The sequence below is a fragment of the Moschus berezovskii genome, chromosome 23, assembly GCF_049115385.1.
Source record: "Moschus berezovskii isolate FMDL1 chromosome 23, NW_MosBer_1.0, whole genome shotgun sequence".
Lineage (NCBI taxonomy): Eukaryota > Metazoa > Chordata > Mammalia > Artiodactyla > Moschidae > Moschus > Moschus berezovskii.
The window spans coordinates 28,808,375-28,833,075 of record NC_142482.1 but is presented as its reverse complement, the minus strand read 5'-3'; the positions used below and the strand labels follow the sequence as shown (position 1 = coordinate 28,833,075).

Genomic DNA, 24,701 nt, shown 5'->3' with positions numbered 1-24,701 from the left:
AGACAGCAGAGTTCAAAAAGACAGATGTGGGGGCTTCCCTGTGGTCCAGTGGTTAAGAATCCCCCCTGCAATGCCGGGATGGGGGTTCAATCCCAGGTCGGGTAACTAAGATCCCACGTGCCGTGGGGCAACTAAGCCCAAGGGTGCCATATCGACTGAGCCCGTGCACCACAGCTAGAGAGCCCACACACCACGCTGAAAGATCCTGCGTGATACAATGACGCAGCACCCCAAAAAGGCAGACGTAACCAGCTGTGTTAGCAGCTGTAGAGCAGTGAAAGAAGACCAGGTGTTAGAAGAGGCTCAAGTGATGAATGACCTTCTAGAGTACTGCCTTCCCAGAATTTCAACCACAGGAGATAATTTTTAACATGGCAAACCGGGGTGAATTCAATTATTGCACCCACTTTTCACACCTGTGTTGGAATGAGATAGCCACAGCCTTTCTGGTGCTGGTGTTGGGTTTTGACTTGTGACTTGCTTCTGGCTGGTAAAATGTTAATAATACACTTACACTTTTAAATATGCTAGCATGGGACCTCTACAGGGGTCCAGTGGTTAAGAATCTGCCTGCCAATGCCGGGGACCAAAGTTTGATCCCTGGTCTGGGAAGATTCCACATGTCTTGGAGCAACTAAGCCCAGGCACCATAACTACTGAGCCCACACTTTAATTTTATTTTTTTGAGCCCACATTTTGGAGCCCGTGCTCTGCAACAAGAGAAGCTACCACAATGAGAAGCCCACGCACCACAACTGGAGAGTAGTCCCCACTCGTCACAACCAGAGAAAGCCTGAGCGCAGCTACGAAGACCCAGCACGGCCATAAATAAATAAATAATGTGCTGGCATGGCCTGATGGGACTTCTTGTGCCCCTGCTCCTGCATGAGAGCACGGCATGAGGGCAGGAGAGCAGATCCAAGCCAGACCTGCAACCGGGTGCCAAGCCTGGGTGAATGCAGCTAAGTCCAGACAAGATCAACCAAACCTCCCCAACTTGCAGACTATGAGTGAGGAAAACAGATTGTTCTTGCGAGATGTGGGGTTTTTATGCAGAAGCACCACTGCAATAACTGAGACCTAAGTTAGACACCCAAACACATACCAAATACGACACACACAATTTGTAACACAATACTTACCCATAAGGTATACAATATACTCTGACACTTTTTATTACATTTCAGTTTTTTTAAATGCTGGGTGCAACCCACAGTTTGAAGAACACTGTTCTAGATAAATTGCTCTGGATTTTTTCACTACAACACAGGAGGATGTACCACACTGTATATTCACAAGAGTGGCTCACTTACCAGTTGGGCAACCTCACGGAAACTACCTACCTTCCCAAATGTGTGAACAGGAGACAATATCATCTGGCTAACAGAGTGGTCAAACAAATTCAATATGAGATCATGCATATTAAGTGCTTAGCAAAGTGACTGGTACAAAACAAGTATTTAATAAATATTACCTATTCTTTTTAAAAATATTTTTTAATTTATTCAGATGTGCCAGGTCTTAGTTGCGGCATGTAGGATCTACTTCCCTGACTAGGGAGCGAACCTACATTGGGAGTGTGGAGTCTTAGCCACTGGACCACCAGGGAAGTCCCAGCTGTTGTTTTCATTACTGAAAAATCTGGTGAGGAACAGCAGGAACCAGAACAATTCCAGAGGTCAGGACTCATTTCTTTCGGATGGGAAACCACGCTCAAGTTCCAATCTGGGAGAGGGTAGCTGATGACACGAGTGGTCTGGGCAATGAAGAGCCAGGAATCAAAGCAGCTCAGGCTGAACGCCCTGGAGCAGTGAGGCGCTGAGTGCATCTTTGCTCAGTCCTGTCTTCTTTGTCACCTTCCTAGAGTCTTGACGGGATTCAGAGACCTGAAGGCATCATCAGCTCCTCCTACCCCACCCTCACCAGTCCCCTCCTCACGCGTCTACACTCACCACCTGAATGTGGGTACGCGGCCAGCCAGCAGGAATGATTCGTTGGCATCAGAGAGCAACACACGATCAGAGAAACGAGATGGCCTCGCCTCCTCTGAATCTACATTCTCAACTGCTCCGTGAGAGAACTGGTGGTTGAGTGGTTAAGGACCCCACTGTTTCACTGTCACAGCCCAGGTTCAATTCTTTGACTCGAGAATTAAGATCCAAAAGCTGAGCAGCACAACCAAAAAAAAAGTTTCCAACTGCTCCACAAACCAGAGACCAGAACCCGTGTCTGCCAGGTATCCCTGCCCTAGCATCCCCACGCTGGACTCCGAGAAGGCACACGGTTCCTTCTGATGTGCAAGGGAAGAAGGTACCTCATTTATGGACAACGGCAGGGAGTGAGCATCAGAAGCAGGTTGTAAAAAAGGCTTCTTTATTGAGAGCAGCGAGTGTAAAAAAAAAAAAAATCAAAACAAACAAACAACAACAAGAAAGGTGTGAGGCAGGGGGGGCCACCGTCCTGTCTCCTCCAGGACCAACACCCCCCTTCCATGCCCTCCCACCCCGCGCTGCAATTACATACAAAAGCCGCCCACGGTGCATACAAAAAAGGGCGGGTTATATAGTGTCAAAAGCTCCTGAAAACTCCTTCATCTGCCAGGCACTTAGGATGAGGAAAGGAGAGAAGGGTGGGAAGGAGTCTCGGGGCTGGGGGTGGGGCTGGGTCAGAGTCCACGCGTCCACGGGGGAGGACTCGCTGGCCGCGTCCTCCACAATCCAAGTGCAGACCCCAAAGTGGGCCCTGGGGAGCCAGAACCACCCAGGACTTGAGTATATTAAGGAACTCCCTTGAAGCCAGCTCACCCACAGCCCAGCACCACACCCCCCCACCCCGCCGGCATGAAGTTGGCAGGTGGGTGGCAGAACTGGACCTGGACAAGGGGAGGAGACCCAGGCCAGAAATTGGGGTTACCTGAGGCACCCACACTGTCCCTGATGGGGGTAGGGATGGCAGAGAAAGCTGCCCAGACCAAGGCCCCAGCTACCCAGTCTGGGTTCGAATCAGCCTCTCTGAAGGGCTGAAGGTGGGGAAGAGGACGTAAGCCCAGGCCCTGCCAGTCCTCAGCAGTGCCCGTGGTGCCAGGGCGGGACCCCTGGGGCCCAGGAGGACCGGGATCTAGCCCCTCATGCTGTGGGCACCCCCCAGGAAGTCCTCCCCTGCCAACGCCATCCTGAGGCACAGCCTGCCTGGGCTCCCTCCTCACGGCTTGCTGTCCGCGGGGCTGTCTCCCAGGGTGTTGGCGATCTCGCTGAAGGAGGGCCGATCCTTGGGGCTGAGGGCCCAGCACCGCTGCATCAGCCGGTAGAGCTTGGAAGGGCAGCCCTCAGGCTGCGGGAGTCTGGCCTTCCCAGCCTGCAAGTCTGCAGAAAGAAAGGTAGTCAAAGTATTTAACCACCTGTCCAATACTCGGTGGGTTTTCCAAGTGGCTCAAGAGTCAAGAATCCACCTGCCAATGCAGTGAGACATGGGTTTGATCTCTGGTCGGGAAGATTCCCCTGGAGTAGGAAATGGCAACCCGCTCCAACATTCTTGCCTAGGAAAATTCCACGGACAGAGAAGCCTGGCGGGCTACAGTCCATGGGGTCCCAAAGAGCTGGACGTGACTGAGCATGCATGCATGCCAACTCTGTGGAGCCTGCAGTTCCCAAAGGCGGCCACAAGAGGGAGACTCTCGGGGGCACTGGACAGTGTGGGTGAGAAAAAGATTCAAGCAGTTCTTGGCAAGTATCTTGCAACTGAAGGAAAGGGCCTTCCCTGGTGACCGTTCCCACTGGCAGCCGGGGGCAAGGTCCATGCTGCACAAGCAGCAGCCAGTGCGTGGGGGCTGAAGTGGGGTCAATGGGCAGGCATCAGAGTGGCTAGAGTTACCACGACAGGGACAAGGGCTATTTACCAAGCGGTATGAATGTGTCGGGAATCTCACAATGCAATGGCCATAGCCATATACCTGCAGACACCAGTCCTAGGGGAGGCAGGCTGAACTGGCCCCAGGACCCCAAGTAAGCTCTCCACCTAGAGAACATGGTGAACTGGCCCCTGGAAATACAGCTGCCTACCTGCCAGCACCTCGTCGTCTGCCTGCCCACCATGGGGCATCTCCCCATGGGTGAACACCTCCCACATCAGCACGCCAAAAGCCCAGACGTCAGACTTGGTGGAGAAGTCACCCTCCAGGATGGCCTCGGGGGGCATCCAGCGCAGGGGCACCCAGGCCTGGCGGAAGTGGTAGTACTCACTGCGGGACAGAAGGACACAGAGGCAGTGGGGTGGGGAGAGGGGCACAGCCTGGGACCTCAGCCTCACCCCAAAGGTCTGGGTCTCACACCCAGGCTGGAGCCCAAGTTTCCTGTATCGAGGCATTCTGGGAAATTGGAAACATTTTTGTTTAGCAAGGGGTGGGGGCATACATACACCAGAAGAAATCTAGAGGCATTTGTCTGGGGTCTGATGGTTAAAAAATTCCCTTAATCAGACTTTGCTGAAATATCAGTATTTTTTAAAAGCTTCTAATCATACATACTTTATTAGTTTAAAAGTGTGAAAAATGCATATGTTAAGTGGAGAGAAATTTTAAAGAACTTTACTGGTGATAAACCAACCATGACTAAAGCAACAGCCAGACAAACCGTGGTGAGTCACAGCTGGGATGACTCGGGGTGTGTGTGGGGGGGTTCCTGGAGGCATTATGTAGTGTGTATTCCAGAGTGACCTCTGGCTGTGGGTGCTGAGCTTTAAGTCTTAGGCTTAAAAAGAATAATGACTGAATTCAGGAAGTAACAGCGGGACCCCTATGAATAGTTACATTATACAGAAACTGTTATTAAGTTTGACTATTCTTTTTAAAGATTTATAATTTTTATCACTAGAAAAAAGCTTACGGTCAGGGAGCCGAGGTCTGCTGGCTGGGGTGCCTCTGCACCCCTGGGAGAGGGTGGGAGGGGTGTGGGCCCCCTCCCCCAGGCCCTCCAGCTGTGGACTAGGCCCCTCCCCCGGCCCAGCTGCGTCTGCCCTCTGCCGCTCGCCCACCCCACCCACGCCCCCTACCTGTTGTACACGTCCTTGCTGAGCCCCAGGGCCGACACCTTCACCTGTCTCTGAGCGCTGACCAGGCAGTTGCGGGCGGCCAGGTCCTTGTGCACAAAGCGGTTGTTGGACAGGTGCTCCATGCCCAGGGCCACCTGGGTGCACAGGCCCACCTGGAACGAGGGAGCGGCCCGTCAGAGCAGCCCGGGGTCGGGGGTTTCGGGGACTGCCCTTGACACAGCCCTTGCAGGGGTCTCGGGGCCGTTAATGCGATGCTTAGGAAGCCCCAGAGCAGAGGCCCAATCGCCTGTTTCCTTCTCATAAAAGGACCTGCCTCCTGGGTCCTTGGAAGAACTGAATTTAATGAAATGATGTGCTCCCCCATGCACAGCAGGTGCTAGACTAACTGCGTGGCAGACGGGGTGGGAAGAACACACGGTAACCAGCTGCTGAATGAAAAACAAAACCAGTATAATATTAAAAAACAATCATGTATGTGTATGCGTGAAAGTAGATTCACACGCCCACATACACACACAGACTGGCTGCCTCTGAGAAGGGGGACGGAAGGCCGGAGAGAGAAAGCAGGGAAACTTGGTTTCTATTTTTTGTTGTGAACTGCATATAGAAAAGTTCACTAAATATATGTCTACTTTCATGAATAATTATAACGCCCACACTCAGGTAACAGTCATCAAGTTAAAAAAAAAATACAAAAATCAACAATGCTAGGCCTCCCCCCTGAAAACCCCCATTGACTCCTTCCCCATCATGAATTCTCCCCTTTCCTTAAGAGGTAATCACCATCCTTCTGGGATAATAATTTCTTGGCTGTTCTTTACAGTTTTACCACTTACGCACAAGTTCCTCAACAATACAATTCAGTTTTGCCTGTTTTAGAACCAGATAAAGCTGGAAGCACACAAAAACGTGTATCTTTTTTGTGCCTTGATTCTTTCACTTAACACTGGAGGATTCACCCTTTTTGGGATATCACTGTACTGAGTTGGTTTTCATCATAAATATATCATAACTCATTTGTTCTTTTTTAAATGTCTATTTTTAAAAGATATATTTATTTATTTGGCTGCACTGGGACACATTAACATATTTATTTAGTTGCTGCACATGGGACCTTTAGTTGCAACATACAAACTCAGCTGCAGCATGTGGGGTCTCGTTCCCCAACCAGGGATCAAACCCTGGCCCCCTACATTAGGAGCTCAGAGTCTCAGCCACTGGAGCACCAGGGAAGTCCCCATAATTTATTCTCTCTAGGGCCAGAGGACACTTGTGTTTCCATTCCCACCCCCCACACAAATTTTGGCTATTGAGAACAATGCTGCTATGAATGTTCTTATGAGTGTATACATGCATGAGTTTCTCTAAGATCCCTCGCATAGGGTCAGGGACTGTGAGTAGCTTCAGCATTAGAAAATAATGCAAACTTATCTTCCAAAGTGTAGAAATAAATAAAATGTAAGACAGTTGGGGAGATTTTACGCTGCTACCTTTTAAAATGTTTGAGCCATGTCCATGGAGTATATATAATACATTACGTGCTGTGTTTAGTCACTTGGTTGTATCCAACTCTTTGCGACCCTTTGGACTGTAGCCTGCCAGGCTCCTGTGTCTATTCTAGGCAAGAATACTAGAGTCGGTTGCCATTCTCCAGGGGATCTTCCCAATCTGGGGGATCGAACCCACATCTCCTGTGTCTCCCGCGTTGCAGGCAGATTGTTTACCCACTGAGCCATTGGGGAAGCCCATAATATATTAAATGTAATCATAATTCAGATATATTAACATTTAAAAAATATACATCAATGCATTGAATGCATATTAATTGAGCCTCTACTGAATGCCATACAGCTGAGTGCTGATGGAATACAACAGGGATGGCAAGACTGGGCTCCCGGGGAGAAGGCAGTCTAGGAGGTAAGAACTGTACCTGCAGAAGGGTGCCATCCCCTGGGGGAAGGTGAGCCATGCCAAACAAAGGTAAAATCAGAGCCCCAGGGAGTGCTTGTACAGACCAAAGGCCCCTTCACCTGTGTCACCTGATCTAAACCTTGGGAGGACACTGAGGGACACACAGACCACGCAGCATTTCCCTGCATATAAAAAACAAGGCAAACAGAAACGCAAAGAGGTCCCCGTGGAAGGTCACTTACTGGCCAGCTGTGTGCCTCTTCAGTAGCCACCATCACATGTGTGATCACAAAAAGATGAGAACGTGGCCTCGGAGTTCCCTGGTAGTCCAGAGGATAGAACTCCATACCTCTACTTCAGTGGGGCACGGATTTGATCCCTGGTAGGGGAACTAAGCGGAGAAGGCAATGGCAAGCCACTCCAGTACTATTGCCTAGAAAATCCCATGGATGGAGGAGCCTGGTAGGCTGCAGTCCGTGGGGTCGCTAAGGGTCGGACACGACTGAGCGACTTCACTTTCACTTTTCACTTTCCACTTTCACACATTGGAGAAGGAAATGGCAACCCACTCCAGTGTTCTTGCCCGGAGAATCCCAGGGACCGGGGAGCCTGGTGGGCTTCCGTCTATGGGGTCACACAGAGTCAGACACGACTGAAGTGACTTAGCAGCAGCAGCAGCAGGGGAACTAAGATCCTACATGCCACGCAATCCGGCCAAAAGAAAAACAGAACATGGCCAATGACCAGTATCATCAGTGATGAAGAAAATACTAATAAAGACCCAACAAGATATCATTTGCCATATATCTGATTGTAAAAGGTCAAAAGTCAGCCTTCAGCTTATCTCCAATGGTTCAGAAAAATGCATAAAAATAATAAAGCAAACTAGGCAAAATAAACAACTGAATCTGGATAAAGGGTCTTCAGGAGTTCCCTGAACCTTACTATAGTTTTTTAAGTTTGAAATATCAAAATGAAGTTTAACCAAACATACACACACACACACACACACACACACACAAAAAACAATACAGAAACAAAAGCAGCCTGCATACCAGGGCTTCTCGGGTGGCTCACAGGTAAAGAACCTGCCTGCAATACAGGAGCAGCAGGAGACATGGGTTTGATCTCTGGGTGGGGAAGATCCCCTGAAGGAGGAAATTGCAACCCACTCCAGTATTCTTGCCTGGAAAATCCCATGGACAGAGGATTTTCTGTCCACCAGAATAAGTGGACAGTCCATGGGGTGGGCTACAGTCCATGAGGTCTCAAAAGAGTCGGACATGACTAAAGCAACTGAATAGGCACGTGTACACAGGCCATACCACCCTGGACGCGCCTGATATTGTCTGATTATGTTTAGTGTGATTCTTTGTCCCTGAAGTTCAAAAGGGAGCAAAAGTGAATGTCAGTGGTCGAGGGGCTGCTCCCACCTTACCCTAGGGCAGGAAGGAGACCACCGAGAAAGAGAGAAGGGTTCAGGGCACTTGCTAAGCCGGGCTGGCTGCTCCCCTGCCTGCTCCCTGTGAGGTGGGCTCCTTCGCTTTGCTCACAGTCCAAGCTGATGCCAAAGCCTGGCTCTTCCCTCAGCACCGCAGCTGGCCCTTCCGGGTCACCTCAACTGGCAGGGGCCCCAGGAATGGCAGTCTGCCATCAGTGAGGCAAGCGGTGGGCTGCTGCCTCATCCCAGGCTGACCCCGAGCAGCTTCACTGGCCTGGCTCCCAGGGTCACTGCAGGGCAGAGGATCCAAGTCCAAACACACTGGCAGCAGGGTCACTCTAAAAGCAGACCTCGGTCTGCGTGCTCTGGCCCACGAGATCCCTGCAGGCTTCGCTGCCCCTACTAGAGGTTTGCTAACTGTGGTCACAACCCATCAGTATGTCACAAAGTCCACTTAGTGAATTTTCATCAGCATTTTTTGGGGGAATTGAAAATATCAAACAGCATCATACTCGGTAAGGGCCAGATCATTCATGGAACCTTCTTCATATACATACATGTCTGTGTTGCACTGTGATGTAAAAAAAGTGCTTTTTTTTTTTTGCTACTGTGGGTCTCAGTCCAAAAAGTTTAAAACGACAATAGGGACATCCCTGATGGTGGAGTGGCTAAGACTCTGTGCTCCCAATGCAGTGGACTCAGGTTCAATCCCTGGTCAGGGAACTAGATCCCACATGCTGGAACAAAGAGTCCATGTGTCACAACTAGCAACTAAAAGTCCCACATGCCACACCTGAAGATCACACGTGCTGCAGCGAGGACCCAGTCCAGTCAAATAAATAAACTTTTTAACAAACAAACAAAAACGATTTATACCTCAACTGCCCAAAACAGTAGCTCCCAGCTACTTAATAAAAGCTTAATAACATGAACATTCAGTTTCTCAGTCTCTCAAGCCACACCCTAAGTGCTCAATAACCCCACAGGGCTGGGGCCTTCCGCACTAGATGGCACAGGTATGGAATGTTTCTAACACCGAGGAAGTTCTATTAGGCAGAGCTGACCCCAACCACCACCAGCCTGGACACGCTAAAGACCCAATATATCGACTGACACTGCACGTGGAGACGGGCTGAACTCGGGCCACAAGCAGGAAAGCTCATCTTCCTGGTGCATTTTCTTTATCAAAAGGGAAGCCACAGGACTTCACTGGTGGTCTAGTGGCTAGGGCTCCACACTCCCAAGGCAGGGGGCCTGAGTTCAATCCCTGGTCAGGAAACTAGATTCCACATGCCACAACTAAGAGTTTGCAGGCCACAAGTAGAGATTCCACATGCTATGTGCAGACAAATGGAAATAATAATAATTTTTGTTTAAGGTGAAGCCACAAAATCTCTGGAGAGCTTCCAAATGACTGTGCGGGCCCATGAGGAGAGGTCAGGTCAATGAGTCCACCAGGATGACTGAGCCCTCCCTGGGGACAGGGCCCGACAGTTTATCTCCAAGGAAAAGCAGAGACTGTGCTCCCCCAAGAGCTGCGGCTCCCAGGCTGTCATCCTCAGAAAGCCTCAAGTACCACTGATGGTAAAAAGGCCTCAGAAATGGACACTCCACTTCAGGCACCACAACCCCAGGGCACTGTCCAGTCTTGCCTGGTTGTCGGTAAACAGCAGACAAAGGCTTTTGTCACGACCTCTCACCGGACTCGCCTTCCTCCTCAGCCTGCCCTCTCTGCTCTGGCTCACAAGCTCCTCAATCTGCTGCGAGTCATGGGAGCAGAAGAGAGAGGACTTGGCTTGGTGACTAACTTGCTATCTTTCCAGAGAGGCAATGCTTCTGGAAATACTGGCTAAACTAGGACAGTAAAAGGGAATTCTGTTAACCCCAGCCAATTAAGTGTTTTCTTATTGCTGGGCGAGCCGCCATCAGATGGCCACAGGATTAATCTTCAAACACTGTTACAAAGACTTGTATTTTGGTAAAGACCAGACCCACCCTTCCTTCCAACTTTTATACCCTGGGGGCTTGCCCGAGTTCTGGCCAAGCCCCTGTGACACTTCCTAGGTCTTCCCAGACAGCCTGGGGCTTCCCATCCAGCTTCCGACGCTTAAAGTAAAAGTGGGCACCAGGTGTACTAGACTGTTCCTGCCCCGTCATTGGTCTGCAGGTGATCTATGAAGAAATCACAGGTTACACTGCTCAGACTTCAAAACCCCCTTCACCTTACCAACCACTCTAACAAGCATCCCCTACAACCATGCCAATACCTAGGGCCCTCGTATGTTCTTTTTAAAAATATTTTATGTATTTATTTAGGGTCTCAGTTGCAGTATGCGGGATCCAGTTCACTGACCAGGGATCAAACCTGGGTCCCCCGCATTGGGAGTGCAGAGTCTAAGCTACTGGACCACCAGGGACGTCCCTGCACATCTTTGATCTCCTCCACTGTGGACCAGGAATCCTCCTGGGACTCCCACCAGCTCACCCACACCAAGCACGGCACTCTCATTCCAGCTCTAGCTGACCAAGGAGCAGCCTGCTTACCACTCCGCCTCCCTTTAAAATCTGATTGTGTTCTCCTTCCATCCCCCCAGGAAGGACCCTAAAAACATAAAGTGGCACAGCAGCTCACTACATTATTAGCACAAGAAAGCATCTAACAAGGTTTAATGTGTCTTTCTTAAGGATTTTCATTTTCACGGAATCCCCCAAAGGAAGTTTTTCAAACTACCAGTCAAAACCCACATGGGAACTTCCCTGCTAGTGCTGGGCTGTGTTTAGTCGCTCAGTTGTGTTTGACTCTCTGCGACTCTACAGACTGTAGCCCCCGCCAGGCTCCTCTGTCTACGGGGATTCTTCAGGCAAGAATTCTGGAGTGGGTTGCCATGCCCTCCTCCATGGGATCTTTCCAACCCAGGGATCAAACCCAGGTCTCCCGCATTGCAGGTGAACTGTTTACCATCAGACAGTAAAGCCACCAGGAAAGCCGATGAATACTGGAGTGGGTAGCCTATCCCTTCTTCAGGGGATCTTCCCAACCCAGGAATTGAACTGGGGTCTCCTGCATTGTAGGCGGATTCTTTACCAGCTGAGCTAACCGGGAAGCCCTGCTAGTGCAGTAGATAGGAATCTGCTTGCCAATGCAGAGGACCTAGGTTCAATCCCTGCTCTGGGAAGATTCCACATGCGCTGGAGCAACTAAGCCTATGCACCACAACTACTGGTGTCACAATTACTGACGCCCACACACCCCAGAGTCAGCGAGTCTCAGCTACTAAGCTCACGTGTGCAACTACTGAGGCTGAGGAGCCCAGAGCCTGTGTTCCAGGACAAGAGAAGCCAGCACCTCAAGAAGCCCATCCACCGCAACCAGAGTAGTCCCCACCCTCTGCAACTAAAGAAAGCCCACGTGCAGCAGCAAAGACCAGCTTAGCCAAAAATAAATAATTTCTTTAAATAAAGACCCACACAGTTCTCAAAACCAATTTAGTGGGTTAAAAATAAGTAGAGGATAAGAAATATTAAGAGCATCAAACACAGTGTTGTGAAAGCTTAATTTTAGCTTTAAGTGTGTATGTGTTGTGGGGGGAAGGGGGCATGTGCCGGGCCATGATTTAAAAGCCATTTCCTACAGGATACTCTAAGCAAAACCATTTCAAGCCACTGTCCTATCCCAGGGCTCCTTAAAGCTTAATTAGCTTACGAATCAGCTGGAGAGCTTATTTGAAAACTTTAGGTCTTCAGATCCCACTCGCAAAGATTCTGCCCTAAGTCTGAGGTATGGTCCAGAAATTTAGTTTTTCATCCTTCCCCCACCATCCAATGCAGCATACTGTCCTCGGAGAATGTGGAAACCAACTTATTGAAGTTTCCCCATCAAGTTCAAGATGCTCAGGCAACAAAGTGTGCAAGAGATCTTCAGCAAAGGTGGTGATGATTTCAGCCAGAGTCCCTCGGGTCACGTGAAGGAAATAACTGACTTCCTGTCCCTTGCCTACGCCCCTGTCCCAGCCACAACAACATACCTAGGCTCCTCTTCTTCCACCATTCACCTATTTCTTATCCTGAAGACTTGAATTTGAATGGCTTTCTTTGTTCAGACCGTCTGTACACCTAAAGGACACCTTCAAGGTCTCGTACATCTCTTATGACATTCTTTATGTCTCTTGCTGACTTTTCGCATCTTATCTGAAGTCTGTAAAGCATGTGCTGCACTCATTTACCCAAAGTCTCCCCCCAGATCCTTAGTGCCCAAGGACACCCCGCGGTCTCAATTTTGGATCCCCAAAGGCCCTTGGCACCGTGACTGGCCCAATGACGATTCACTGCTTCCCTGTGTGCTCTGGTTTGTGAGCTCTGGGGTCCTGACATCCCACCCAGCTGGCGAGGGCCAGCCTGTCCTGCGGTTTCCTGTCTCCAGCCACCGCAAACTGTCCTGCAGCTTCTCAGAGACGGAGGCAGGGGCACCACGTCAGGAGGCCAGCTCACTGGCCTTGTCTGGGCCTCAGCAAATTCACCTGTGATGTGAAGAGGTCAGCCTGAAGGTCACAGAGCCGCTCCTGCAGAGAGATCAAGGGCAGCCAGGGTTCCCCCCACCCCCCTGCCTGATCAACCAGCCATACCTTGCCGTGACCCGGGTCAGCCTCCAGGCCGGGAACAGTCACCCAGAAAGGAGGCCCAGCAGTCTGCCTCCCTGCCCTGAGCTTTGCTTATGTGGTGACATCACTGTCACCCTATATGGACACGGAGTACCTGGTCACACGGAAGCAGGCAGCGGGGAGGGGAGGGGAGGAGGCGGCGGGCAGGGAGAACTGGGCACAGAAGGCAAGGGCCGAGGTGGACAGGGATCAGAGGAAGCGTTCCCTTCCTGCTGTTTCAGCCCAGGTCTGTGTCTCCACGCGGCCCCAGCCAGGGCTCTGTGCCAGAGGGAGGAGGAGAACCGGAAGGAAAGGCTGGGCAGCCCGCAGCCCGAGTGAGAGCAAAGGCGTGAAAACCACAGGCGGTGAGACCCTGGCAGCCTGTCCACACCCCCAGGGGATGAGGGAACACGCTCAGGGCCACGCCCAGCCCTGCCGGCCCGAGATGCCCGGGCTGCTGGCTGCCCCAGAAGCTCAGCGCCCTCAGCAGGCATCCTGCTCCAACAGCCCGGGCCGAGGGCGGCGCTTCTCCGTGAAGGCAGTGGGGCCACACAGGGCAGCTCACAGGCTGCGACCGGCCACTTAACTCGTCTCGGCCTCAGGGTCTTTACCCACCGCAGGGAAGTGACGCCATCCCAGAGGATCACCGGGATCCCCGAGTGCTCACCCGGGGCCTGGCCTGCGGGCAGCACTCGACCAGGGCACCTGCTATGGGACCGACCGCCCGGCTCCCGCCCCCCCACCCCGCACCATCCTCACCTTCTGCTTTGTGCTGAGGGGCTGCGACTTCAGCTTCTCATCCTTGCTCTTGGAAATCCTCAGGAACTGTTTAAGGTCTCCCTGAGGAAAAGTCCAGCATCTCTGTCAGGTCACGGCCCAGCCGGTGTCCCCCCCAAACCCAACCCCAGCGGGTGCTCACAGGGTGCCTGCCCCGGGGGGAGGGGGCGAGGACCCCTGACCTGAATGCCCGACCCTCAGCCCAGACCCCCTCCCATGGGGAGAGTCCAGTGGCAACTAAAACTTATAGGAAGCGTCTCCTAGAACAGTGGTTCCCAGGCTTTTTGGCACTAGGGACCAGTTTAGTGGAAGACAAGTTTTTCCACAGACTGGGAGGGGAAGGTTCCAGACTGATTCAAGAGCATTACACTTATCATGTACACTTTATTTCTATCATGATTAGGTCAGCTCCACCTCAGATCATCAGGCATCAGATCCCGGAGGTTGGGGACCGCTGTCCTAGAAGCTCCCAGTCAGAAAGGGAGGAGGACCGTCATTGCTGCCCTTGGGGGAGCCCCCAGATGGGCAGGAGAGGAAGCCCCTGCCCTGAGAGTGCCAAGAGGAAAACAAGGCCCCCGACCCTCGGCCTTCACAGAACCCAGACAGGAAAGCCTCGCCCTCTGGACCTAACAAAGATGGGACCCTAGCGGCAGAAACACGCGCAAAGTGCTTGTGAGCCCCTGTTCCTGGAAAGATGAGGGTCACTCCTTGCCCTTCCTGAAACCGAGCTGCAGAGTCTGTGCAGCCGCTGTTGAGGACCAGGGGTACTAGACCTAGTGAGCCTTGGACTGAAGAGTGAGGGGCAGGGCTGGTCAGGACCAGCGGGGAGAGAGAAGGCCGGTGGCTAAGCAAACACTGTCCCTGCAGTGGCACCGGCTGGAGGGAAAGAAGGAAAGCCAGGTTCTCATTATGCTTATTCTCAAGGGCTGACAGGCCCTGGGGAGAGTGAAAAATGACAAACCAGAGAAAACCAGAGTCAGGGAAAAGGGCCTGGAAGGCATCCATGCCGTTGGGCTGAGGAAGAAACTGGAAGAAAACTGGGACCAAGCCCCAGACAGGGGGCCAGCAGATGGAAAGGGGGTGAGGATTAAGGAAAGGCGGGGTCGGAATTGGGAGAACAGGAGGCCGAATGTCTCACGGTGGCAACAGCAGGGTCTCATCAGTGCCCTCCCCCCCGCCAGGTCAGGGCACTGTCCCCCGCCCGAGACTGCCAGGGCACTCCCAGCAGCATACCAGGTCCACGTACTCCAGCACCATGTAGTGAGGCTCAGCCTCGCGGCACAGCCCCAGCAGCCGCACCACGTTGGCGTGGTTCAGCTTCCCAAACATCTCGAACTCCCTCCGGAAGTCCAGCTGCTGCTGCTCGTCCCGGCTCTGCAGGCTCTTCACGAGCACCAGGGTCTCAGGCAATCCTTCTTCCAAGCCCTGTGCCTTCGCCAGGAACACCTCCCCAAACTCGCTCTTGCCTGTGGGCACAGGACTGAGTCAGCCAGCCGAGGATGCCCCTGACTTGGAGGTACCTGGCCGGGGTCACACGCAGGGTTGTCTCTCTGCTCCTGCCCAGCTAGACCGGGAAGTGGCCCCGGCTCTGTGTGTAACTCTGACCGAACCACTTCCTCTTCTGCCCTGGGATTGGCAGTCTCTAACAGTGAAATAAAGGGGTCAGATTAACAGCACTTTCTAGAAGGTGGTCTGTATGAGAATTTTAGGTGATTCACTGTTAACATGTCTTACTTCTATATTTTAACCTATAGTCATAAAACACAGATCTGTAACTTCTCACAGTTCTTCCTACAACTAAGCTTGTTGTTTTTGTTCAGTCATTCAGTTGTGTCTGACTCTGTGACCTCATGGACTGCAGCACACCAGGCTTCCCTGTCCTTCACTATCTCCCGGAGTTTGCTCAGACTCATGTCCCATTGAGTCAAGAGAGCTCAATTTTTCTTAAAGGTGAGAGAAAGTCAATCTAAAGAAAACATCAAGTGAATAATACATAGGAATGACAAAAATCTCCGGGGTGGGGTGTGGACAACGGGCACACGGGGGACCCACTGGGCCCGGCCGCCCTGACGCACCCTCCATTTCCAAGGTTCTGGGCTTCAGGGCCTCCAGAGGCACCAGCCCCTGGTGCAGCCTAAAGACAGACCTAGAGCCTGTAGTTAAGTAGGGGGGTGATGGCAGCCACGGCAACACACCCAGAGTGGTGATGGGCTGCAGGCTGGCCCGCGGGAAGTGCATCTTGTCGCTCGTGCTGTGGCGCTTGCTGGTGGCAGCGGAACCAGAGCCCAAGCTGGTCAAGGCCACCTCCTCCTGGATCTCAGCTGAGGGCTGTCCATTCTGCAGAGGCCCGCCTGGGAAGAGGGGGTGAGGGGCAGTGAGGATGAGACTGGCCACCATGGGGACTGCAATCCTTTCCCACAATCTTCCACTCAAGGGATTCAATCCTAGTGATCTACACAACGTCCACACACAATCCGGTCAGCGAACTGAATTCAGGGGCCGGGGCGAGGGAGCCCAGCACCCCTTAGGGTCCGACCACTTATTGACACAGACGATTACAACCTTTGAAGAGACAGCACAAGTCTCAGCTGAGTCACTGGTCCCTGGACAGCCTGGTAACATAAGGGTTGCTTTTATAGGGTCTCCTAGGTGCAAAGCTCTAAGCAGGCACAAAGGGACAATCACAACAAGGGAAACTCCAGTCCTGCTCCTGAACCCCTAAAGTGAGAGGGGAGACACAGCCATGTTCCTAGGGGGCTCCCGGTGGAGGAGAGGAAGGGTAGGAGGAGGAAAACAGGCAGACAGAGCCCCCCACCCCACCCCACCCCACCCCGGGAAACTCAAGGACTAGCGGAAGGAGAGACAAGATGTGCAACGAAACACTAACGCATATGAGCTAGGCTGCTCAGAAGCAGAGGCCCTGGGAATCAGCCAACTCCAGGGGGAGGGTGGAAGGGTGGGGGCTGGAAGTGAAAGTCGCTCAGTCATGTCCGACTCTTGGTGACCCCATGGACTATACAGTCCATGGAATTCTCCAGGCCAGAATACTGGAGTGGGTAGCTGTTCCCTTCTCCAGGGGATCTTCCCAACCCAGGGATCGAACCCAGGTCTCCCGCATTGTGGGCAGATTCTTTACCAGCTGAACCACCAGGGAAGTCCCTAGAATACTGGAGCAGGTAGCCTATCCCTTCTCCAGGGGATCTTCCCAACCCAGAAATCAAACCGGGGTCTCCTGCATTGCAGGTGGATTCTTTACCAGATGAGCTACCAAGGAAGCCCTATACTGAAATTATGCCTGTGGTTTAGAACTGCAGGGAAAAGGCCGGGAAACACAGGAGGCTAGCCTGAGAATCCAATGAGGAAGACTTGAGCCAGGCTGCTCGGAAGCAGAGGCCCTGGGAATCGGCCAACCTGGGGGCGGGGCTTGAGCGGGGGAAGGGGGTGGGTGAGGCTCTGCTTTGGCTCCAACTGCTGCACTTTCCTCCACGGCCACGGGAGGGCGCTCAGCACCTGCGCGCGGCACCGCCTCCCTCCTCCAGGGCCCCTCACCGTTGAGGCACTCCATCTCTGGCTCCTCGCCCTCCGGCTGCTTCTGAAGTCGCTTGGCCTTGCAGCGCTTCTTGCAGTAGAACATGAGGCCCAGCACGGCGATGATGTAGGCCACAGCTGCGCCCACCGACAGCCCGATGGTCTGGATCATCTTGTAGGGGGGAGGGCTGCCCGGTCCCTCCGATTCCTCCAGCACCGGCTTGTCTGAGAAACACACAGGTGTGGGCAGGGGCGACTAGGGCAAATCCTGCCTTACTGCTCTGCCGGCCGCTCTCCACTGCACACATTCAACAGCCTCCTGGACTACCTGATGCTCTGACCAAGCCGGAGCAACCTGGGAGGGTCACCCCCATCACTGGCTTCAACAAGGATCAGTTCCTGGCGGCCCATTGAGGCCAGAGGGAGCTCTGCAGGATTTGAGTGATTTCCAGACTGGTTCTGCACCCAGACACACATCAGAAGCACACTACAGTCGGCCCCACCACAAACCCACGCCATTGTTAACAAGCTTCCTTAGTGACTTGAAATCTTGAGTCAGGTCCTACAGAGCGGCATGTGGGAACTTCTGGTTTAGAGCCCCAGCCGTCGCCCAGCACAGAGAAGGTTCAAGAAACACTTTTGCAGAAGGATCTTCTAGTCTACAGGCTTTCAGTGGCCTTGGGTCCCATGGAGAAAGAGGTGCCAGGCAGGAGAAAGGCCCAAGGGGGGAGGCCGTCCAGGATCCCCCAGTTGGCACACACCCAGTGGCTTCAACCAAGAGGCCACCACTTCACTTTACCCATTTAAAGTTCCACGAAAAACCCTGTCTAAAAAACCAGTTCTGGGACTCCCCTGGTGGTTCAGGGGCTAAGACTCTGCACTCTCAAATGCAGGAGGCCCAGGTTCCCATCCTGGTCATGGAACTCGGTCCCGCGTGCTGCAACTAAGACTCGGCACAGCCAGATAAAGTAAATACATTAAAAATAAATAAGTTCTGCTGCTGAACCAAAAAAGTTTGAAAGCCTCTTGTTCAAACCACTCCCATCTTAACAGAGAAAATAAAAAGAGGAAATACCACCTGGAAGAGCACAGAGCTGGGGATCAGGAGAGGTCAGGCCCAAATCCCCAGTCCCAGGCCCTACTCAGGGCCTCACGCCTTTCACCCTCTGGGTCTCCAGGGCAAAGGAACCACATGCTGCTGCAACCTGGCCTATCCTCTCCCCACTCACCCAGGACCACGAGGACAGACCTGGGAGGAAGCATCTCAGGACAAGAACACCCCCCACCGCCACAGGCTCACACACCCCAGCTGTGGAAGGTGTAAACGGCAGCCCAGGTCAGGGCAAGGAACCTGAGACTGACTGCGTGGTGGGCCCAAGGAGGGGACCCAGCTGAATCCCATCCCCCATCGCAAAAAAACGGTTTCAGTGCCTTTTTGTGTACAGGGCTGATGAGAACAAGGATGAGAAAGAACTCGGGCCCCCCATTACCCGTGCAGGACAGCCCTGCGGGCTCCATACCCACGACGTAGAGGGGCGCCTCCGTGTGCTTGATGTTGCAGCTGTTGCCCGCGATGCAAGTGTAGCGGCCCGAGTCCTCGGGGGCCACGTCGTGGATCACCAGGGAGCCGTTCTGGAAGATGTGCATCCTGCCAGGAGAGAAGCCCCAGCGTTGCCCACCTGGCTGGCCCCCGGGAGCCTGAGCTGCAGGGGAGGCGGTGGGGTGGGGAGGAGGAGACAGCCTACCTGGGTCCCAGCTTGGTGGGGTCCAGTATGCGATCCTTGCCCTTCCACTGAATGAGCGGCTTGGGGTCCCCCTGGGCCTCACACCGCAGCAGGGCCGTGTGGCCCTGGTACACAGTCGTGCGCTCTGGCTCCACCTTGAAGGTGATGAACACTGGATGGGAAGAGCCCAGCGAGGGGCAGGGAGCAGTGAGCAATAGGGCTGGCGGGGTGCAGGCCACGGCCCCGGCCCCCGCACCCAGCACGGTCGCACCTGCCACAGTGAGCTGGACGTGGGCGCGGATCTGGCCCTGCAGCCCGTTGGAGGCGATGCAGGTGTAGTTGCCAGCATCGTCACGGGTCACCCGGGAGAAGTGCAAGGTCCCGGCGTTGTCTGTCACCCACTCTGGGAGGTTGCTCCCGTCTGCAGGGGAAATACGGGGGAACGACGGGCTGCACCAGAGTCCCATCACGGTCGGCAATGCCTTTAGTCACTCACCTCCACTTGAAAACATGCCATTGCTCCAGCCTACCCACAGACAAGGTCCAAACTCCCGAACCAGGGGGCGGGAGTCCCTGTTACTCACTCTTTCTAATTTTCCAGCCTCGCCTCCTCCTACTGCCCTGTATAACTCTCGACTTCCACCAAACTGGACTTCTGGCTGGGTGTGGAATTTGCCCTGTTCTCACCATCACTGCCTGTCACTCCCTGCTCCGAGCACCTAGCCCTGCTCTTTGCCACTGTCCTGCCCATTTCGAGCCTCATCCCCCAGAGAACACTCCCCCATACACCTGAGCAGAGAGGGCCCACTTGCTTCTCAGAATCGACAACCTCGCTCTCTTCATGGGAACGTAAAAGTCCTTTAAAAAACAATTTGGCCATTCACATCAAGGGTTGTAAAAATGTGCCTACCCTTTTATACATAATTATTCTATTTCTGGGAATCTTTCCCAAAGGAAATAAACCCAAATCCAGAAAAAACTCTGCCGTAAAGATGTTTATTGTGGCAATAAAAAGAGACAAGAGAGTGAGAGAAACAGCAAGAGGGAGGGAGAAAGGGAGGGAGGATGGCTAACAACCCAAATGTCAGACATTTAGGGAATATTTAAGTAAACTACAGTGAGTCCAACTATTGTAATATTATTGTAATCATCAAAACCAATGTTCCAACGTTTATGTATAAAAACATGGGGAATTGCCTGATGATGTTAAGTAAAAGGAAAGATAAAATTACATACAGTTATCTGCATCGTCCATTTCTATAAGCATAACTTACTCATGAAAGTATAGTAAGTGAAAATTAGATATACAATAAAACCGCTATGTAAAAACAAAAAGATGTACATAGAAAACGGTACACACCCAGAGATGACTGACGGTGGGATTATGCATTATTTTCTCCCAAAGTTTTCTAAAGGATTACTTTTTTGTTGGAAAGAATGACTATTTTGGAAAGGGAGGACTTTACAGCCCTGTCTGGACCAATCCAATCACTTGGTGCCTTGAATCATCCTATACATTGTCTAACGCTGTAACCTGACCTCTTTCATGTCTGGTTTTCTTCTTCTAACTGGAGTATAAATCGGCCCCTACATGTCTTGTCTGTCCCGCAGTACCAGGCACTCAGCTGGTCCTGAGACAGGCACACGTCTGACCAGTGGACCACCTGTTACCACCCCGCAACCCCACGCCCACAGGGTACCCACCTGCCCGGACCCACTTAATAGTGGGCTTCTCTCGGCCCGTGGCGGAGCAGGGCACCGTGGCCTCCTTGTCAAACTCCATGCACTGCTGTGGCCGGGGTGGTGGTGTGAACTTGAGCTTTTCTGTTTCAGGAGCGGGAAAGGGGAGGGACTGAGCCGGCAGCCCTGAAGATCTTGGACCCTGCAGTTCCCTCCCTGGTCCTCTCCTGCCCGCTGGGCCAGGCACCAGCTCACCCAGCACTTGGACGCGGGCCTGGGCCTCGACGCTGCCGGCGGGCGTGCTGCTCACACAGCGGTACCATGTCCCGTCGTACACCTCCACGCTGTTGATGCGCAGGGTCCCATTTTTGAAGACCTCGAACCGTGAGTCCTGCAGCACAGGAGACGTGCCCACAAGTGGGTCTCTGCCTGTCCCCCACCCACCTCTCCCTGGGCTGCCTCGGGGGAAAGTGCGCTGGGGAGATGAGCACAGAGGACTCCATGGCCCCCAGCCCCCCAGCAGCAACCCTCATCCTCACCTCAGAGATGAGCATCTGGTTTCTGTACCAGACGACCGTGGGTTTGGGTGTGGCCTGGGTCAGGCAATGCAAATAGCCCGGCTTGCCCTCCTCCAGCTGGCTGTCCTGGGGCTTCTCCCGCCACGTGGGCACCGCTTAGAGGGACAAGTAGGAAACAGAAGGTTGATCAACATGTCCCCAAAACCCATGGATCCAATCCTAGGAAATTCTGATTACCCACCTCCCCCAGGCCCTGAGTTTAGAAACCCTGTCTGCTCCAGTGATAACTGCATGACCTCTTAGTGAAGGCCCAGGTACCAGAACCTTCCTAACGTTATCTTAGTTCAGGGCCACAATAAACCTCTGAGGTATGCATTTCTATATCCATTTTACAGATAAGAAGACAGCAGTTCAAAGAAATAATGATTTCTAATGCACGATAGAGGATTGAAAACTCTGGTCTGCAGGACTCCGGAATCCTTGCTTTCTTATACCAGAACACTCCAAGGCTCTGTCCTCAAATTTCTGTTTTGGCTAAATACTCCCTGGAACAATGGCCAGTTCATGGCCTTCAATACTATCCAAGTAGATGAGTCCCAAACCTAGAGCCTGGCTCCTGACCTCCCCCACGAACTTCAGATCTGTAAATCCTATCGGCATCTCCTGCTGGATATCTAACAGGCACCTCAGGCTCTTATATAATGTGCAAAAGAGAATGCTTGATTTCTCCCCAAACCTGATCAGAGTTTCCTCTCAGTAAACAGCACCGCTATCCAGCCAATTGCATAGGCCAAAAACTTAGCTGACTTCTCTCTCTACAGCTTTCCCTACCACCCCACCCAATCACATTCATTCTACACAAACCCTATCTACCTCAGCTCTAAAATGTATCCAAGGACTTCCCTGGTGGTCCAGTGGCTAAGACTCCATGCTCCCAATGCAGGGGGCCCAAGTTCAATCCCTGATCAGGGACCTAGATCCTACATGCCACAACAAAGACTGAATATCTAGCATGTTACAGCTACGACCCGGTACAGCCAAGTAAATAATTTTGTTTAAGAAATAAAATGTATCTGAACTTCACCACCTCTTGCCTCCACCGCCATCACCTCTGTTTAAGTCCCTTCAACATCTCCAAGATAATTACGGTCATCTATTGACTGCTTTCCTGTTTAGAGTCTTGTCCGTAACAATCCAGTCTTCTCGGAATAGCCAATCATTGTTTGAAAATGTTGCACTCAGGCTCAGTTCCCGGAAGGACTTCTCATCCTCTGACTTGGTGGGGCAGACTGTGTGCAAAGAGGCCTGGAAACAGTCCTCCCGCCCCGTGCATCTCTTTATAATAATGTGACGATGCAGGTTTCAAAGTGGAGTCTGGCTGAGATTCTAGATTTCCCAGCTCCCAGGATAGCTCCATGGCACAATGCTACACCTTCTCCGGGTCGCAGCTGTGACACGCTAGATAGTAGGTGCTTTGCAGAAATGTGGCGAGTATAACAACAGACAAAGTAATTACTACCGATAACTTTGTCCATATCACCTTCCCAATAAGGAAAAAAAGTCTTTTTTATCTACCTCACTGATCCTTCTGACCATCTTGTAGGACAGGTAATGGGTTATCAGCTCTATTTTAAAAGATGAGGAAACTTGAGCCCTAGCAAAGCAGGTGACTATCATGGTCACTTTGTGCACTGGGGACAGAGTGTGACCCAGGTCTCTAGACTCCCACTCCAGTGCCCTGTCCGCTGCAGCCAGAGGACCACTTTCAGGGAGGGCTGTCACCCCAACCTCGTGTCCGGCTCACCACCCTCCACTCCAACATCACCGTCCAGCAGAGGAAAGGTTCCCAGGCCAGGAGGGCTCAGAGTGAGGGGGGACCTCAGGAGAGCTCCAGGGGTGACTCCCTGGGCCTTCCCTTCCTGGCCCTTCAGGGCGCAGGTGCTTACTGGCCACGGTGACGTTGACATCCTGTCGCCGCTGGCCGGCCAGGTTGGCCGCATGGCAAGTATAGACACCAGCGTCGCTCTCGGCAGTGCTGGCAAACACCAGCTCGTGGCCCTGCTGGTAGACCCTGCCGTGGGCGGGCAGCCGGGCTCCTGCGTGCTCCCACCACACACTGGGCTCTGGCAGACCTTGAGGGGGCAGGCAGGCCACACGCTCCTCGCTGCCGGCCGTGAACACCCGTGGCTCGAATGGGGGCATGTCTTCGATCTCTGTAGGGATGGAAGTAGACTTACCACGGGGTCCGGGACACCTGATGCTCTCTTCAGCCCGCTCCCCCGCTCCCAGCACGAGCCCTCCCCGGGACCCTCAGCACCTCCTCTTCCGACCCCAGGCATCTTCTTCCTCCCTCCGCCCTCCAAGCTGCTCTGAGTAGGAAACAGGAACCTAAACCTCTACATGGCCAACAACGCTTCAGGCAGCTCCTACCTCGGCACCCCAGACCCTCGGACTCACCTGCCAGGTGAAGCGTGGCCTCCAGGACGACGGGAGGGCCCCTCTGGCCCTGGCCTATGCAGCGGTAGATGCCAGCATTGCGCGGCCGGACCTGGGTCAGCTGCAGGGACCCGTTGGCAAACACCGTGGCTCTGCGGAGGTGCGGGGGGCTGCAGAGGGGAGAGACTGATGTTGGCAGGGAGTGACCCAGGGGCCTCGCTCCAGAAGGGAGCCAGTGGAACCCCGTCCTGTGCAGGCCAGGTATGCAGGAAAGTATCGGCCAGGAACAGGACAGAGAGAAGGAAGCCGACACGCCGTGCTGGTGCGTGCATGTGTGTGCATGCGTGTGCATGCATTTGTTCACGTGTGTGGGAGTGTGTATTTTAACTACAAGAGACGCGGCTTTGGCACAGCCAGGCCAGCAGCGGTGTGAGTGGGAGGGATCAAGGAGTTGCGGCACACCTGTGGAGTTAGGGGGCCACCTTCCCAGGGAGCCGAGATAAGCCTGCTGGCAGAGCAGAAGCTCCAGCATCAGAAGCCCGTCAGCTGTACCAGACAGACCACAGGTGACGTCCTCAGGGCTGCAGCCGAGTGGGATCCCCGCCCCCAGCCTGGGGAGCCACACCTCCAAGGACCACAGCTACACCTGGCACCACCAAGGTGCTCTCTGCTCTCTAGGGCCTGGATGAGGACAGAAGTGTCCCTGTGGGGGGCATGCTTTACCATCTGGGACCTTCGTGTGTGTGTGTGTCTGTGTGTCTGTGTGTGTGTGTGTAAGGTGTCTTTACCATCTGGGACCTTCGTGTGTGTGTCTGTGTCTGTGTGTCTGTGTGTGTGTAAGGTGTCTTTACCATCTGGGACCTTCTTGGCCACAATGTGATCACCCAGGTTCCCCGTGTTCCCCCACGCCTGAGTCGTTGACCCCCATCCAAGAAGACCGATATGGGCAGAAGTGGGGAAGGAACGAGCCACGGTAGGCTCACACAGTGTGTCTGCGGGAAGT

At 53.1% G+C, this 24,701-nt stretch overlaps 1 protein-coding gene across 2 annotated transcripts in view; it reads right to left on the bottom strand.

The window, feature by feature from the left end:
• Positions 1-2,614: 2,614 nt before the first annotated feature.
• The window catches only part of PTK7 (protein tyrosine kinase 7 (inactive)), a 63,132-nt gene continuing 41,045 nt past the window's right edge, over positions 2,615-24,701 (bottom strand). Inside the window, exons 6-21 of one of the 2 annotated variants that reach the window (XM_055406647.2) lie at positions 23,720-23,868; positions 23,209-23,475; positions 21,284-21,417; positions 21,000-21,135; positions 20,769-20,888; positions 19,336-19,485; positions 19,086-19,236; positions 18,861-18,988; positions 17,362-17,565; positions 16,008-16,163; positions 15,046-15,278; positions 13,795-13,875; positions 12,916-12,957; positions 5,047-5,198; positions 4,059-4,237; positions 2,615-3,362 (exon numbers count right to left, since the gene is read on the bottom strand). In XM_055406647.2, the coding sequence (XP_055262622.1) occupies positions 3,202-3,362; positions 4,059-4,237; positions 5,047-5,198; positions 12,916-12,957; positions 13,795-13,875; positions 15,046-15,278; positions 16,008-16,163; positions 17,362-17,565; positions 18,861-18,988; positions 19,086-19,236; positions 19,336-19,485; positions 20,769-20,888; positions 21,000-21,135; positions 21,284-21,417; positions 23,209-23,475; positions 23,720-23,868 (2,443 nt within the window). In that variant the 3' untranslated portion in view covers positions 2,615-3,201. The remainder of the gene's footprint in view (positions 3,363-4,058; positions 4,238-5,046; positions 5,199-12,915; positions 12,958-13,794; positions 13,876-15,045; positions 15,279-16,007; positions 16,164-17,361; positions 17,566-18,860; positions 18,989-19,085; positions 19,237-19,335; positions 19,486-20,768; positions 20,889-20,999; positions 21,136-21,283; positions 21,418-23,208; positions 23,476-23,719; positions 23,869-24,701) is intronic. The other variant, XM_088831517.1, reaches the window with a different exon arrangement.